The 16,861-nt window shown below is 48.2% G+C and overlaps 7 protein-coding genes across 7 annotated transcripts; 4 read left to right on the forward strand and 3 right to left on the reverse strand.

The window, feature by feature from the left end:
- Nucleotides 1-39: 39 nt before the first annotated feature.
- On the forward strand, nt 40-1,297 carry BJ212DRAFT_1346899 (uncharacterized protein). Its single transcript, XM_041335354.1, has 2 exons — nt 40-243; nt 294-1,297. The coding sequence occupies exons 1-2, from the start codon at nt 167-169 to the stop codon at nt 979-981; spliced, it is 765 nt and encodes a 254-aa protein (XP_041194552.1). The 5' UTR covers nt 40-166; the 3' UTR covers nt 982-1,297.
- On the forward strand, nt 1,138-4,995 carry BJ212DRAFT_1479671 (P-loop containing nucleoside triphosphate hydrolase protein; the record flags this gene model as incomplete). The annotated part of the gene is made up of 28 exons (XM_041339933.1): nt 1,138-1,159; nt 1,207-1,297; nt 1,350-1,363; nt 1,424-1,483; nt 1,533-1,573; nt 1,626-1,661; nt 1,708-1,741; nt 1,796-1,810; nt 1,864-1,940; nt 1,992-2,040; nt 2,098-2,189; nt 2,241-2,255; nt 2,309-2,412; nt 2,493-2,780; nt 2,836-2,905; nt 2,955-3,004; nt 3,056-3,093; nt 3,157-3,174; nt 3,231-3,253; nt 3,303-3,327; nt 3,384-3,505; nt 3,552-3,593; nt 3,652-3,732; nt 3,786-4,050; nt 4,101-4,391; nt 4,449-4,513; nt 4,565-4,689; nt 4,743-4,995. 28 exons carry the CDS (start codon nt 1,138-1,140, stop codon nt 4,993-4,995), a joined length of 2,406 nt encoding a protein of 801 aa, XP_041194553.1.
- A 1,354-nt stretch (nt 4,996-6,349) lies between these two features.
- Nucleotides 6,350-6,588, forward strand: BJ212DRAFT_1479672 (uncharacterized protein; the record flags this gene model as incomplete). The annotated part of the gene is made up of 2 exons (XM_041339934.1): nt 6,350-6,487; nt 6,538-6,588. 2 exons carry the CDS (start codon nt 6,350-6,352, stop codon nt 6,586-6,588), a joined length of 189 nt encoding a protein of 62 aa, XP_041194554.1.
- Nucleotides 6,589-7,603: 1,015 nt separating this feature from the next.
- BJ212DRAFT_1346904 (uncharacterized protein) lies at nt 7,604-8,793 on the forward strand. The gene is made up of 5 exons (XM_041335355.1): nt 7,604-7,695; nt 7,750-7,809; nt 7,975-8,087; nt 8,144-8,308; nt 8,358-8,793. The coding sequence occupies exons 2-5, from the start codon at nt 7,764-7,766 to the stop codon at nt 8,751-8,753; spliced, it is 720 nt and encodes a 239-aa protein (XP_041194555.1). The 5' UTR covers nt 7,604-7,695; nt 7,750-7,763; the 3' UTR covers nt 8,754-8,793.
- Nucleotides 8,794-9,789: 996 nt separating this feature from the next.
- BJ212DRAFT_1446449 (carbon-nitrogen hydrolase) lies at nt 9,790-11,025 on the reverse strand (the record flags this gene model as incomplete). The annotated part of the gene is made up of 6 exons (XM_041338247.1): nt 9,790-9,917; nt 9,971-10,257; nt 10,324-10,696; nt 10,765-10,817; nt 10,872-10,921; nt 10,981-11,025. 6 exons carry the CDS (start codon nt 11,023-11,025, stop codon nt 9,790-9,792), a joined length of 936 nt encoding a protein of 311 aa, XP_041194556.1.
- A 729-nt stretch (nt 11,026-11,754) lies between these two features.
- On the reverse strand, nt 11,755-13,324 carry BJ212DRAFT_1268917 (F/Y-rich N-terminus-domain-containing protein; the record flags this gene model as incomplete). Its single annotated transcript, XM_041330767.1, has 3 exons — nt 11,755-12,247; nt 12,403-12,717; nt 12,768-13,324. The coding sequence occupies 3 exons, from the start codon at nt 13,322-13,324 to the stop codon at nt 11,755-11,757; spliced, it is 1,365 nt and encodes a 454-aa protein (XP_041194557.1).
- A 1,984-nt stretch (nt 13,325-15,308) lies between these two features.
- BJ212DRAFT_1479676 (uncharacterized protein) lies at nt 15,309-16,753 on the reverse strand (the record flags this gene model as incomplete). The annotated part of the gene is made up of 8 exons (XM_041339935.1): nt 15,309-15,549; nt 15,598-16,019; nt 16,066-16,200; nt 16,257-16,347; nt 16,410-16,494; nt 16,543-16,585; nt 16,644-16,669; nt 16,723-16,753. The coding sequence occupies 8 exons, from the start codon at nt 16,751-16,753 to the stop codon at nt 15,309-15,311; spliced, it is 1,074 nt and encodes a 357-aa protein (XP_041194558.1).
- Nucleotides 16,754-16,861: the final 108 nt, after the last annotated feature.

Genomic DNA, 16,861 nt, shown 5'->3' on the forward strand with positions numbered 1-16,861 from the left:
AACGAGGCCGAGCCGATATATTCCAGTTAGTATGACCATCTGATCAAGATATTTCTCATGTGATATTAAATGACGACAACTTTCACAGGTCGGTGACCCGAGATACTCAAAGTTTCTGAGGTTATAAATACCAGAATCACATTGCAAGTACAGCTGCTTGCTCTCAATGCAACCCATCATCCTGTACGATATCCCATCCAAGCTTCCAACGAAGAAATGGGCGCCCAACCCATCAAAGACGAGGTGCTGTGGGCATATCGCAAAACCTGATGGCCGACTCACAAGCTTGTCAGATTCTGTCTCGGCCACAAAAGCCTTCCTTATGAAGTTATCTGGGTAGAGTTTTGTGACATCGCCGCAACCATGGAAAGTATTGGCGCATCTCCAACAGCTGGGAAAAGGTACACCGTGCCAGTCATTAAAGACCCAAACACTGGTGCAGTGGTCTCCGACTCCCATGCAATCGCCAAATACTTCGACGAGACCTACCCTTCGGACAAACCGCTTATACCCCACGGGACACACGTACTTATGGAGACCTTCGAGACCCTATTCATCAACACAGTCATGGCGCCGTCCTTCAGGCTTATCATGGCCAGAACTCTCGAGATACAGAACGATATTAGCCGGGAAGCATTCATCAAATCGCGGTTAAAGATGGCCAGAGAAACACGCTGGGAAGATATGGCTCCTGATGGGAAGGCGCAAGAGATGTGGGCTGCATTGAAGAAGAGCCTTGGTGTGGTGGATGGGTGGTATCAAAAGAGCGGGGGCAGGTGGATTATGGGAGATACGTTCTCGTTCGCGGACATCGTCGTGGCTTCTTGGCTAGCTTGGTGGAACGTTGTCTTGAACGAACAAGAACGCCGAGAGGTCAACGCTTTACACGGGGGAAGATGGGCACGTCTTTTGGCAGATGTGAATGGCAAGTGCAACACAGATTTAGGTTCCCTTGAGGAACATAGACATTCCCTCTTATGAGTTTCATGGAATTCACTAGCTGTAGAAACAGTTGTGTTAGATACCGATATTTAATATTTCTCAGAGTCATATAAGATGTTGAAGACATTATCACGCACGTGACCGCGTTAACACCGCAAAAACGCGTCCGTGCTTGTCATAAACGTATCCCCAGCGATGAATTATGATTATAGCTTCGGTATGCACTGAGGCAAGAATCCACGCAGATAACTCATATTTCGCTAGACACCGAGGAAGATTCTTCACATGTACCCCCAGGTACCCTTCAAAATCTTGCGGCAGAAAAGGAAGCTGAAAAGGCGGCAAATTGTGCTAGGTTCGTCAGTCATGTGTTCAGCTCTTATCGTATCCTCTTACATGATATGCAGAATTCTGACGGAAAGTAGGTTTCTGGTTAATGTCATTGCCTGGTACCACTGAAGCGACCAATGATCACTGGCAGCTTTCGGTCACACAGAGTACAAAGGGAAGCAAAAGGAAATTGTCGAGGCTGCTACTTCTGGTGAGTCATGGTGCATTTGTGTTAAAACGATTAATTATTTGCCATACAGGATTGGATGTCTTTGTATTAGCACCGACGGGAATGGGCAAGGTATTTGCAAATGAATATCCTCAGATTGCTCATTACATTTCATGATCTACAGAGCCTGTGCTTTCAGATTCCAGCGATCGCAGATAAGGTATTCTTCTGAAATTGCTGCTTGACAAGAGCTGACTTCATCATAGTTCGGCATCTCCATCATAGTTTCGCCACTATTGGGTCTGTCAAACCTGCCAATTGAGGTTGGTTTAATGAACTAATCCGTTACTCCAGCCTTGATGAAAAACCGTACGTTGCGTGTCTGTTTGTCTTTCCATCTGAGGCTGGACTGGATTGTGCAGAGGTATCGAGTCTACGCCGCAAAGGACTTCCCGCGGTCTCTTGGACGTCGGACACACCGAAGGGTGAACGGGATCAAGTATTGCTGCTGCTCTTGTAGACTTTGTGTTTACTGAGTTACGTCCCATAGATCATCGAAGACCTCGAATCAGGGAAACCACAAACTCGTCTTCTATATAGTGAGCTTGCTTAATGCGAGAATACATATGCAGCGAGCTGATCACAATTTCGAGCAGCCACACCTGAAAAGTTGTGCACGCGTGAAATGACGCGTCTTCTTGACATCGTTTATGTCGAGGGCGAACTCAATAGACTGGTTGTGGACGAGGTGAGCGCTATCTGCGGACAGCGTGAAAACTGCTTATTCATTCACTCACAGGCTCACTGCATCTCTGTGTGCATCGTAACACTTCTCACTTTCAGAACTAACAATATTTGTTTCCACAGGAGTGGGGCCATGACTTCCGTGAGGAATATCGCAGGTTAGGTTCTTTCCGGGAACGATTTCATGGAGTACCCATTATGGCCCTCACAGCAACTGCTACTCCGAGGTATGTTCCTCAGACTGCAGGCATTATTCCCTGCTTGATTAGGACCTCGCCGTTCGGTACTTGCGTTGTTATGGCTCCAGTGTTCAAACAGACATTATACGCAACCTCAAGATGTCCGAAGAAAGACTGTTCACCGCTTCGCACCCCTTTAATCGCACCAACCTATTTTATGATATCAAATACACCGCTGCGCTCGACTCCCTATCTCGTATGTCAGCTGTATACGATTTCGTAATGACCCTACACCGTCGTCGGGCCCGACCGAGCTCTGGGATCATTTACTGTCGTACCCGTGCAGCGTGTGATGAACTATCGGCCTTTCTAAGGGGAAAAGGAATCAGTGCCAGGCCATATCATCGTGGAATTAGGTGCGTATGAGGCGAGTCTAAAGCGAGGTCCCTGGTGTGATTATGCTTCGTAAAGACCCCACATGCTTGATAAGACGTTGAGCGAATGGGAAGCGGGTGGAAATGGCGATGGTGGTGTCGACGTGGTGTGTTCTCTCTCTTTTTGTCAATCGTCTCTTCTAAAACATTGCTTAGGTGTGCGCAACCATCGCTTTTGGAATGGGGATCGATAAAAGCGATGTTCGGTCAGCCCTCTCTACTTGAGAGTCTGTGTGATACTGACGCTGATAACTAAGTTATATTATTCACTACGACCTTCCAAAAAGCTTCGAAGGTGTGTGTTCTTCATGAACTACTGTGAGGAGCATCGTTGACCCGCAGCATATATCGTGCTTAGGGTATTATCAAGAAACGGGTATAGTGGTACTATCTTAGTTTGTCCATCTTATTCTAATCGGTCTTTCCATACAGGGCGAGCAGGCCGCGATGGCTGCGTGAGTTTGTCTTTCGTGTCATTCTCCCTTGTTGATTGTTTCGCTCTAGCCATCTAAATGTGTCCTCTATTACTGTAAGGTCATCATCGTTCGCTAACGGGTACAACTGACGCTTGAACACAATTTATAGCTCGTGAAGACGCCTTCCGCCTCCGCAAGCTGGTTTCTGATAGCCATGCCAAGAGACAACACGTAGCAAGCACCATACACGGTCCCCAACCCAGTCAAAGATCCATTGACAGTTTCAGTGCAGTAAGTAACTTATCCTTGCTGGCGTCAGAAAACTTACGAGATCCAGTTGATTGACTATGCGGAAAACGCAACTATGTGTCGGCACGTGGTTAGTCTCATCCTTGTCACTGGCTAGCTATATTTGGTCTAATTTCAACCAATCCAAGTCTATCTGCAAGTATTTTGGTGAAAAAATCGATACGAGCGACAAGGAGGTCGTCAAGAGCTACTGTGATAATATGTGTGATGTGCGTCTTCTTCGTTCCCTTCTTCAGTACAAACCGCGATAGAGCGTACCCAGGTGTGCAAATACCCTGACAAAACCCTGCGCAGAAGACAGAATCTCTCCTCAGAGGACCGCGTTGCTGCACTATCGCACTCGCGTTCCTTCAATGCAGATGCATTCGAAGACGACGCCGAGAATTCACGTCCGGCGCCTCGAAAGCCTCCTCCCGGCCAGCACAATCCTGGACAGGCGGGAAGTGTTGGGTTGAGAGGGCCTAACACCTGTCCTACAGGTCCGCCCACGAAGAAGGCAAAGCTAGAGGCACTGCCGCCTGCATTGAGTGAGCGGTGCGCGTTCTAATGTCGAAGAGTCCATCTGACACCGTGATAGTCACGAAGCCTTATAGTTCTGTCAATACCTTAAGGAAGCCATTCAAAACGCCATTTAAAGTGCCGTTCAAACAACCTCCACAAGAAACGTGTGCCATACAGTCTTCGGATGCTCAGCAAACCACCCAAGAAGGTGAAGAACAAAACCACGACAATGACGAGATTGAAGTCGTCGAGGTTTGCTTTAATTCTGCCCGGCAAGCTTCGCGAGACGAGCTGCTACAAGATGATGTCTTGGAAGAGGAGCCTACGGACTTTGGGCAAGGCGGTGGCGATATCTTGCTCGATGATGGTATGTCCAAACGTGCGCGGCAACCATGCAGAAACTTTAAATATCATTATCTTTCAGAACCTCAGATAGACCTGCCCGACATTGATATTGAACTGGAAGCGATGATCTCCAAGAAAATACCCGTAAGTCGAAATCCTGCATAGCACACTAAAATGATGGACGATATTACTTAGGAACCAGCAAGGAAAGATGTCTTTCGCACTATTAGACAAGCATTGCACAGAGTTCTCCGCTGGGGCGATAACGATGAAGGGTTATGGGTTAATTTGAGCAACGCTCCGTCCAACGCCGAAGCAAGGTACTCCTCATGTATTCACGAAGTGCCCATCCTGACGATTATCACCGGCTTAGATATCTACTTCTGGCAGAAGCCGCTAAAAAGATAGAGTACTCTGTGCACACAATGTCTGCCACTGAGTCTGGTTACAACCAGAGAGCAAAGGCAAAATTGGATGTGGTCAAGCTCATGGAGCATAGGGAAAGTCTTTGGCCAATCGACGCGGCTCATTATGACGATGACGAAGAGGAAGCGATTGAGATGATAGGATTGTTGAGGAATATCTGCAGTGGCTGGAGAAAGATTGGTAAAAGAAAAGCCCCATGATCTTTGTCTCTCACCTGCATGGATGTGGAGAACATGCAATATAAAATTTATCAGACAATGCGACAATTCATAATGATAAAATCGAGATCGTACCATACCTGCAGTTTCCTCGATCCAGCAAGGCCCAGTATAGCGACTGATTGGCCGGATAAGCCAGTCCAGCCGTTTCAGCTATTTATTTGGTGAGCCCTTGCGGGGGCACGCTCTGGATAAGTACTGAGGATAAATCGATTATTATCTGAATCACTACTCATAGCCTAATTATAGGTTGTTGCTGTGGCATTCAATCTGATTATCGATGGGACTCGATTACCGGAATTGAATATATCAAATCCTTGTTGATTCGAGTCTGGCTTCTAAAGTGAACAACGTTGATTGATTCACTAGCACACCACACGATGAACGAAGGACATAGCTGCTGAGTAGTCCAAATATGGCAAAAGTGCTCAAAGGACCCCTTGTTACGACGTCTGGCACCTTCCGAAAGGATAAAATTAAAAACCATAATATTTTATTCGAGCCTGCCGGGAGTCACTGGCCAATATTCAACATATATAAGCACGCATTTTGGTCCGACATCTCTCTCCCTCCTTTCGCAATCATGTCGTCGTCGTCGAGTAACTCCATGAAAGAAACCGGGGTCCTCGTGGACTCTGGTCTGTTATGTACGAATGAAAATACCCTAGGCTACCCAAAGTGAAATGGTCCTAATTCGATGGGGGATAGCTCAATGAACTCGTATTTGATGATAAGTTGTTGACGCAACTGGATGTTGCATCAATAACTCATCACCAAATACAATGAGTTCAAACTTCATTGTTTATCGCGACATCTTACCCCCATCACCATTTGATTTTCTCGTAGGTTCCACATTATCATCCAACTGTACACGCTTGCTTGTCAGTCATGCTCGTCTTATATAGCCGTTGACAGAGACATGGACCCACGGGAACTCAACACTGTCCATCCTGCAATTGGGCAAACACCTCGCTGTGCACTTTAAGATGCCGCGAACCCACACATTCCGCACGGTTCTAAATAAGAACAAGTCAAATCTGGCGTAGTTGAAGAAACTTCAGGCGGATGAGAACGCCCGACAACCAATAGAAGTCATGGAACAGACACAGACATTGTCAAAGTCTTCTCGACGCAAAAAAGAAAGGTACGTGGTCTCAACGTCTTCGTTTCTGTACTGAACGATATGAATCAGGTGATTCAGTGGTGTGCGGGTCAGCAGTCGACATCAACGCCTCGCTTAAGGAGACGATGGATACTATGCGCCAGGAGCCTCTGAGATACGCCGGGAATTTACGGGCCAGGCAAACGACCTTGAAGCTTCAAGGACTGAACAGGTATGCCTCGGGAATTTGTAGGGCAATTAAACGAGCAAGCTGACGAGATAGAATACCAGACTGGGCGGATTAAAGATCTCGAGGCTTCACACGCAAGGTTAGAAGCTTCAAACGAAGAGATATCCGCCACCCTGCAGCGCGTAAATGCTCAATTTCAATGCCCTGTAATTCCTACTGATTTTTATTCCAGCATCTTGCCGTGTTGCTTGATGATGCACGTCCGCTTCTAGGCAATCGCTAATGTTCGTGCATAGGGAAACTATAGCGATTGGCTAGAATCGCTACGGTTTCCCTATGAACAAACTTCGGCCGGGAGGTCAAGGAGTTGTCGCTGCTCCTGCACTGCACGACGATGCCTTGAAAATGATATTTTATAGCAGTCGGGGTACAATACGCTCAGAAAGCAATGCTGTGGCTCCTAATGCCTCCAAGGAGGACAGCTTGGCATTAGCTATCAAAGGCCCGGATTTGACTGCATCGCAGGCAGCAACCTTGAAGGATTTCGACGTATTCACCCATCACGACATTCCAGACTTTTAGATACTTCTACCATGAGTTGCATGTATGAACTTACGTGCCTATATGTCTTACTTGGTCGTCTTCAATTGTGAGCTCGTGTCTAGGACAGCAGTTGAGACACGTAGCAACTGCCAGACGCACGCTGATCGTGTCTGGACGGATGTGTCGGGCTGGATAGTACTGGGGCTTCCAAAGACCTATCAGTACTTCGGATATATCGATCATCTGAATCAGGCTTGCGACTACTAATAGTCTACTAATAGGTTGTTGCTGTGGCGTTGTTCCAAATGTTCTGAATATCGAAGTGACTTGATTATTGTAATTGAATATATTGAATCCTTCGTTAATCTGAGTCTGGCTTCTAAAATGAACAACGTTAATGTACACCACACGATGAACGAAGGACGTAGCTTATGTCAGTGGGTATCACAGGTGTGAGTAGTCCGAATATGGCATTTCAATTTATTCTCGTCGGTAAGGGCCCCTAGTATAGCATCGTTAAAACCTTGTTACGACGTCCGGTATCACACCTTCCGAAAATTATAAACCGTAATATTTTATGTATTATTCGAGCGTGCGGGAAGTTACTCAATATCTAACATATATAAACACGCATTTTAGTCCGTCTCCTCTCTCCCCCCTTTCGCAATCATGTCGTCGTCCACTGTAATTGTGACAGCGAGCGGGGACCCCAGTTTGTCACGTGTGCTGCGAGACACCCCTATTGAAACTCTCATCTTCCATTTGCGTCAACAACTAACCACGAAATATAACGAGCTCATCAAGACTTTTTCCTCGAACAAATTAGGACCATTTGGTCTTCTAATAGGTTGCACATTATTATCCAGCCATACACGCTAACTTATCTGCTCGTCTCATATAGCCGTCGACGGGGACATGGATCGACAAAAACGTATATCCTCGCTGTCAATCCCGCAATCGGGTAAGCCCCTCACCGTACACTTCAAAATTCCACAAAGCCACACGTTCCGCATGGTTTTAAACAAGAATGAGAAAAATCTGGCGCTGTTGGAGGAAAGCCGGGCGCAAACAAAAGAAAGGTAAGCGGTCTCAACATCTTCGCTTCTGTACTCAACAATTGGTTTAGTGGCGGGCGGGTCAGCAGTCGACAACAATGTCTCGCTCAAGGAGATGATGGATAATATGCGCCAGGAATTCACGGACCAGATAAATGACCTTAAGACTTCAATGTCTGAACAGGTGCATCAGTAATTTATGGGGCAATTAAACGAGCGAGCTGACGAGATAAATACTAGGCCGAGCGGATCAACGAGCAAGCTGAGCAGATAAAACACCAGGCTGAGCGGATCGACGAGCTGGCCGACGAGATAAAACACCAGGCTGAGCAGATCAAAGACCTTGAGGCTGCGAACGCAAACCTATCGGCTTCAGACAAAAAGACGACCGCCATCCTACAACACGTAAATGCTCAATTTCAATGCCGTGTAGTTCCTACTGATTTTGTTCTAGCATTCCACCATGCTACACGCTCTGCATCGTCGTGTGTTGCTTGACGACGCACGTGCGCTTATAGCCAGTCGATATGGTTTCCCCATAAACGAACTTCGGCCGGGGGGTCAAGTTGTCGCAGGGAAGCCGAAGACTCTCCAGCAATTGGTGCGGGATGTCTGTTCGCAGCTTACCAAGGACAATGCGCGTTGGCTGCATGACGACGCCTTGAAAATGATATTTGACAGCAGTTCGGATACACTCTGCTTAGGGGGTGGCTGCGGCTCATCGTGCCTCCAAGGAGGAATTGGGTTTAGCTATCAAAGACCCGAGTTTGTCTGCGTCGCAAACAGTAATCTTGAGGGAGGTTCGCTCATAACTGCATTCTGGACATCTAGATATTTCCAATATGATTGAACCAATGTGCCTTTTGGATTGTATCTCTTACTTGGTCGTCTTCAATTGTGAGCTCGTGTGATCATACTCCAGGACAACGGTTGAGGCCTGAGGCATGTAACAACTGGATGCGCGTCGCATCTGACAGGTGTCCTGGGAACCTAAGTACATGTCACGGTGCTCAATCATCCTGCTTCTGTATCAACTGAGTACCAAGGTCGTGGTTCCCATTCGCTATAGCCAGACAGACCACGCGCGCTGAGATCTTCGGTGACGTATGGAACCGTCCGCTACATCGATTTTCGAACGCGGCAGGGTCCTAGATGAGTCCCGTATGCACTAGTTCTCTATGGTGCGTCACGGCCACTGTTCGCACTGTATTTTCTGGAACTACCATGTGCCAGGTGATTCTCGCACGTGCCTTCATATATTAGTCGATTCTTCAGCTTCGCAGGGCGTCTATTCGTACGAGATTTTCGCATGTACCACGAGCAAAATCTTTCGAGTGGATAGCAGGTGCATGTCAGGGGCGACTACTCTTGTGACATATTTACTGATGGGCCTCTTTAATATCCGCCATACGTTTCTGACGAGCTATGTACTCACAATCACTCGAGTCATAATAATGCTTCGCAAGCGCTATCATCACATGAATCGCAGACGCGCGTCTTCCATTTGATAGCTGGTGTTTATGCGCGCTCCGAGCTTCTAACAATAGTCAATTTTTTTTGTTCCAGGTTCTTCTGGTGAGAACAGCGTTTAAAAATATCCTCCTTCGAATGACTTGAGCTATGGAACTTTGAATCGACTTCGTGTTCTTCATGGCTGCACACGAGTTTTTGAGTGTTGACTTGCGTGCGGTGAGTGGGGTTCATTGGGATGAAGGTCTAGGCGTTGGGCTATTATCCACGGACGATGAGGAGATATGAGTGCCGAAAAGATAGCTACCGGCATGTGCTTGAAACCGAGTAATGAGGGACGATGATGTAGGAAATAGACCAAATGAGGGGCCAAATCATGTGGACAACATGCGATATCGAATGTCATTATCGTGCTACTATACAGTCATGTTCGCAGTCCAAAGACCGATACCTTCTTCCCTTTGACCCATCATATGCAAGAGTCGCGGTCGGCCGGATCCTCGGCGAAGGGACATGAGAACAGACGATCCTGCAAATCTGCTCCCTGAACAAAAACGATTTACCCAAGATAGTGCCACAAGCTTCTAAAACACTCACCACCTTCGTTTCCAAATCGGTTGCAAACAACCACCAGTAGCTCGTCAGGGATTTTACATTCGCCTGGTTTCTTCTCGTTTTCATGTGTTGCCTTCTGGATGGTCGCCCATAATGGGTTCAAGCGCATCGCCCAGTATTTCAATACTTCCCAACTTGGCTCCATCTCATCTGTATCTTCATTCTGTTCCGGAGTTGTGTAATCAGAAGATGAATCAACATCTGATTCTTCTCCATTTTCATCAGGATGCAACCATGCATTCAGAAGTATCAGAAGCCGCGTGCCCGATCTTATGCAGTATCGAGCAAGTTCATAGGGACCTTCTTCAAGAGACTCCCACACGGCCGGATCCTACACATTGAGGTCATTGCAGATCGCAAGTGTGGTTGGGCCCAGTGGATGAGGTAGCGTCATCGTCGTAAACCCAGATCCAGGAACAGCCCAAGGAAGATCAAGTTTATAGAGGTTGGTCTTGCGATATGATCCAACACGCTCCCCTGTAGGATCAAACATGACTGCACTGTTTGCACCGATGCGAAGTTGATGGAATGATAAGTTATCGCCTCCAAGTGGAGGGGCGTGTTCATGTGGTTCGAGCTTCTCGGGATACCCAGCTGCCACAAAACATCCAAGGGAGCGTGCTAGCTCCGCGCAAAAGGTGGATGTGGGCCCTGTATATGGGTGCTCAAGGTATGGCGTGATAGCAGCTGTGTCAGGAAACACATAACCTGAGCGCCGTGATATGCGTGATCAGAAACCCTCATGCAGTAACGATGATGTTTGAGAACTGGCTTACCGGAGAAAACCATCTCCGGAAAACACAGGAGATCAATAGATCTGGGCTTCAACCTTAAAAATGGTTGTGAGGTCATCTTCAAACGGTACCTGCGTGCGGCCGCATACCTATTGCATAATTCTCGAGCCTTGGCAATGTTGGCTTGCACTTGGCCGAGCTTGTAGATGACGTTCGATTATAGCTATTGTTTTCATCCCCGAGGAAATGTGCGCTGACCTTGGGAGCAAACTGCACGACGGCCACACGCAACTGCGTAGGCATCATTGATAGCATGAGTGTGGTGGGAGAACACACAATTGTTACCGTTGCGACCCCTTTAGCGCTGCGATCAAGCGCAAACACGACCTCATGTTGAGTATATTACAGCGTCAAAATTCAAACGGTAAAGGCAGTGCTAGCTCTACAATCACGAACGTACAAAGATAGGAGTAGGCGATAATAGTAATGATTTTCTACCAATGTTCGATGACAACGTTTATACACAGAACCTCAATCGAATGTCGGCCCCACATACTACCCCATTGCCAGCACATTCCTCGCACGGCAGGAGTCCCCACAGGGGCCCGTAAATCGGTCTTCTAACCTCCAGCCCGAGGGCTTACAGTCAAGAAACCGTGATTCCACTCTTACGTTGGTATATTCTCGCCGTAGGGTTATCTAGTCAACGAGAACAAGCCTCATGTCATCCCAGAAGACCGTCACCTTTTCCCCCAGAGCTAGAGGTCCACATAGCGGGGGACTCTGGGGGAGAGGCAGTAGGCTATTAACAATTGGGAAGTCGGTCACGCCAACTGGAAGTTACTTTTTGGGATTGGAGAGGGAATATCTGCAAAAACAAAACCATCCAAAAACAAAGATGAAATAAGATGCCAAGAAAACCACGAAAATGCCAGAAACGGGAACTCAATAACACAGCATTCAACATAGAATAAAGCCAAAAGAAGTATAATATAATGGACTCCACTTGCATAGTAGATGTGGGTGAATAGATCACTGCTCACGAGACCGCAATGAAGGACCGCTTGGAGGGATCTCATCTCGGGATCCCGGACGCGAGTGAGGCTCCTCTCTTGCGGCTGAGGGGGTAGGATACGCATTCATTATGCTTGCGAATGTTGCAGGCACAGACGGCGCATTGGCACCGGCAAGATATGGCGACTGCTGTTGCTGTGGGGGAGGTGATGCTTTGGAGGTGGGTGTCATATTTGGCGGTGAAGGATTTGCGAGCTGACGGGTGCTTTGTGAATGAGAGCTACTCTGACGCCTGTCTTCGGCGTCCCTCTGTGTAGGAGGGCGGTACTCGTGGATACTTAGGGTGTCGGCGGATTGAGGTGGGGGAAGGACGATGGTTGTGAAAGGCTGCGATTGCAGATGTGGGGGAGGGTGTATGTAGGAAGGAATATCTTCAGCGTGACCATCGGCAACACTAGATTGATCTTCTGGAAGAGCTGGAACGACAGCCGCGTGTCTACCGCCTAAAGGTCTGTGTTATATCGTGTCACAATTCAGAAAAAAGGATGAGAGGAGAAAGAAAAAGAGCGGCCAGCATGAACGATAGCACAGCCTGCGGTACCCGCTGGTCCGCCTCCCATTCCAGCAATTCTAAATACTACACCGGCCATAGAAATAATCACTCACCCTCCTTCGACGAAGTTCTGCCATACATAGTCGCGCAGGCGATCAGCATTTGGAAGCTCCTGGATCAAGTGCTTGATTGTATTCTGTCCTAACCCAAAGAAGTCGGGCCCCGAGACAGAATTCGAGTGTTGGCGATTGCGGATAGTATTGGCTTGCTTCACAATGGTAGACCATGCGCCGGTGGCGGTACCAGCAATTTGAGGACGATCTGGGACATCAGATGCGACGATCTTGAACTTGGGTCCATCCCCGCCATCGAGAATTGAGCAAGTGTATATAGCGTCTATGGTGGGATCCACCGTCGAGGAATATTTTCTGCAAAGAGATTAGTTGAGAACATTATTTTGATTCAGATGAGTGCTCACCGTGTTACCTCATACCCAACAGGGAATATGTACCGTTCCGTGTGAAAATGTTCTCGCATGCAAACCTCTCCAAGTTGGTTCACTGTCATGATGCCGACGGTAAGTGGTAGTAATGGACGTCCCTGTTTATCACGTGGAACGGTGGGGATGCTGTAGCTCTTTGTTGTAACAGTATGGGCTTTCAGACGTTTAGGCTTAGCATGGCGCTGAATCTCGGTTGCACGAGACGATGGCGTAGGTGCAGGGGGAAGTCCCATGTGCGGAGGTAACGAAGGAGATGGACCAACAAGTGGAGGCGTATTTCCAGGGACAGGAACCAAAGCAGGGTGCTGTCCGCCGCCGTTAACACCAAAGCGTACAGGATCATAATGAGGTTGCTCGTCGCGAGGCGATAACAATGGAGAAAGTGATGATTGGGAGTGCGGCGCATTGCTTGAAGGGACAGGGTCATTAGGCGAACGCCGCACAGGAGGCTTAAGGCGCAGACGAGTGCCCTTGGTCGACACAAGAACAGGGGCTCCTGGGCCACCTCCTTCCGGAGAAGGGGCCACGCCCATAGCGGGCTGCCCATGGGGAGGCTGACCCACGGCCTCTTTCCCTTTAACAGCAGCTCGAGGTCGCTTTGGTTGGCGACGGGCTTCACGAGCCTCCTCCTCGGCACGATCTCGATGTTCGTCTTCTGCGCGCTTGCGAGCCAACGGGCCGACATGCCGCGAAGTAAGCAGTGGATCAACCTCATGATCATCAGTGTCTTCTTCCGCCATTGCCTGACGGAGGTTTGATACAAAGTACGAACGGGCTTTCAAGGTTGAGAGGGAGCGAGGAAAGGCACTGGACGGCGGATAAGGAACACCCGAGACGTTCGGCTCAGAGTGTGTTTCAAGCTCACGAATGCGGTCGAGCATCTTGCTGGAATGGAGAGTCAGACTAATGAGATATCGATATTGCAGTTACACGCACTCCCGTTCTTCCCGAAGTTTCACATTACGTTCCCCAGAAAGCCTTAACTCGTGCTGCGCCTCTTTGTGTTTCTAAGGCAAATTTGTTAGTTCGATAAGCCATGATGAAGTATAGCTGCTCACATCCTCCAACTCAAAAAACTTGCGTTTCAATTTCGATATTTATCGAAGACGTTTTCCTGATTGTCTTTTGGAGGGGCGGGTGGCGGCTGCTGGGTCACTGACAACGGCGGCGGCGGTGGCGGGCCCATGACGACATCAGCGGGTGGGCCCATCGTTGTTGACGATGAGCGACGGCGAGACATGGAGTATGTGTGAAAAGTAGAAGAGAGACCCGCACAAGAAGCGCGCAAAGGTAAAATCCAACCAAGCTCAAACACGACTACACAGCCTAGCCCAACAAGACTTCAGTTTTTTTGTCAACGTCAAACCACCACATTGACGGCAGATTCAGCCTTTCAAAACTCTCTCCTTATCTCCGGTAGTTCTTAATTAAATATTTTCAAGAATGTACCCTAATTTCTTTTTAGATTATCAACTTAAAAACTTGAAGACGACAACAGAATTTGGTGTTTTTTTGAGATCCCTCGTCAACTTTGCCACGGCGAATCTGCCACGGCGTTGAGTCTGCCACATCATTTCACCATCCTACTGCTCCCGGAACCTTGGGCCACGCCACTACCGCTTTCCTTTTTTCTATTTCTGGCAGTAACATTTCTCTATTATTCGGACCAGAACGGCCACGATGTAGTAACCATGGGCCATCAACGCGCTGTCAGTTTGCAGTAACGTCGTCACTGCATCACTCAATTGTACATTGACTCGACCCACCAGGTACTCAGACTCAGAGTCTGGGTCAGAGTAATCAAGGACGTCATGTGAGAGAGGGAGGTAAAAATAGCACTGCTGCTCGAGTTTTGTGCCTGTGCCTACCACCACTGGAGACCAAGATAATCGCCTGGCTTGGGATTCAGAATGAAACCCATATCGTACACGCTTGGCAGGTTAGCGTGTTCATATTTTGATCATCAGCAGGGACAAACCAATTGACTGATAGCGATTCTGTCAGAAAAAAAACAAGAGTTGACGCGTTGACGGCACGGTAGGGCTGTGCAATGCCTATGCTGGCCCCATCAGGAATCTGTATTCCTGCCAGTGCGAACCTGATCTTCAGAATTCCTTCCATGCACGTGAATCATCACCACCGATCTGGCTCAAAGTAAAAGCCGCACGGGACGCCGCTCAGACGCTCTGTGAGCGCAAGATAAACATTTGGAAGGCTGGGAAAGACATTGCACTTGATCTGTCGTTTGAAGTGCCAGCACGCACATGTACGTGTTACGACACACAATGAACATACCTGTAACAAAGAAGCAGTGGTTTCAGGAAGTCATCGCGGCGAAGACTCCGCGAGAATAAATTATGAACTCCAAATTGCATCGCGCTAAACGCATTCAAATTATATATCATGACAGCGAAAAGACACAGCTAAAAGTGTACACAGACGAACGAAGTGGAACATGGTATCGAAAAAACAACCACATGCAGAGAGATGCAGATAGTGTGGTATAGATGCCCGAACTCATACTTTTGAAGTCGGACGAAGTACCAGTAAAATTCCGTCCGAGTGCCCGGAGAAAATAGCGTCAACAGAAATTTCCTGATCAGAGGTGGACGAAGACATCGAAGAAGATGGTCGTGAACGGGAAGACGTCCCGGGCGATGAATGAGAGGCGCAACGTGAGCTTGACGGCATTCGGCAGTTGATTCTTGCGTCTCCGGGTCGGCGCCGCGATAGCGGCGTATCTTGCTCATTTTCACCCCTTGAGTAAGATGAGAACGAGATACGGGCGGAAAAATCCGGTCAATACCTTGAATCCCTGCCAGCAAGCAGCAGCCCAAACTTACCAAAACCGAAGCCGCCATCACTCGGTTGCCCTCGATCGTTGACACCCCATGATTTAATGACATCAATCCAGCTGCGTACGCTATTTTCTGTGCGAGTAGTAACAAAGTCGAAGAAACTCCGACCCAAAACCTTGGTAGTTGAGAGGAGAAGGTCGTTGGAACAGTAGAGGACCGTGCAATGAATCGAGAACCGGTCAAGGATGAGTGCCGCTCTTGGGGACTGAGGGGGCAGCGGATTAAAACTAATTATTGCTGGTTTCTTGCCTCGGCTGCGGTTTGATGACGCGTCACTAGCACTGTCCATAACTGTGGAAGGGCAGGCAGCCTGTGAAGTGAGGTCGGGTATACTAGGACTAGACGTCATCGGTGACGGGTCGCCCCACCGCTAGTCATTTTTAGACAAGCAATGCTGAACAAAGTATGACGCCTACCCTAAGCTCGAAGTTCTTCGCAGAAGGTGTGACGACTTCAACTTCTTGCGCAGTAGAAATATTCTGGAGCGCCTTTCCGCCTGGTGTAGCAAACGATACGCTCCCCACCAGAACGTTGTGCGCGACAGTCCGAGACTGAACCGAAATTATGAATCAAACTCGTTAGATGAAGGGTCGAGACTACTACTCACAACCGCACAAAGAATGTATCCTTTGAAGGGATCTTTATGTTTCAATCGGAGATATGCGAGAGCAGCGGCTTTGTCTTCTCGGATAGTATCACTAATTGATGCAAAATTTAGTCATTGGCATCGGCAAGTGAAAAATGTTATCCATGAACGTACTAGTGCATCTGCTTTACTTGAGAAAACTCATCTGGATGTACAAGCTCCAAAGCAGGGCGGCCTATTAACTCGCGGGGTTCAAAGCCTACAGCAGCGTTAACGTCAGAGGAGCACTAAATGGCAATTGTCGTACCTAGGAGGTCGGAGACTGATTCGGTGAGAAACAGCCATCGAGCCTAAACAAAAGGGCTTTGTTCGGGGCCAGTGACAAAGGCAGTGAATTATTAAACCTACATCCTCAGAGAAGTCTACGATGGTGACTTCGCACAACGTTGAGCTGGTGTCGTACGGTCTGAGGTAAGGAGGCACGTACTGAATGAAACGCGTGGCGTCTCTGATTCCATAGGTAGTCACGGTATAATGGATTACCTTAGCAAATGGGAGGGGGCCGTTATGGTCCGCGTGTAGGCGCGAAGTGACTAGGCGAGCCTTACACTGATTCTGTTACACCA

This window comes from Suillus subaureus (assembly GCF_016647635.1).
Source record: "Suillus subaureus strain MN1 chromosome Unknown BJ212scaffold_11, whole genome shotgun sequence".
NCBI classification, from domain to species: Eukaryota; Fungi; Basidiomycota; class Agaricomycetes; order Boletales; family Suillaceae; genus Suillus; species Suillus subaureus.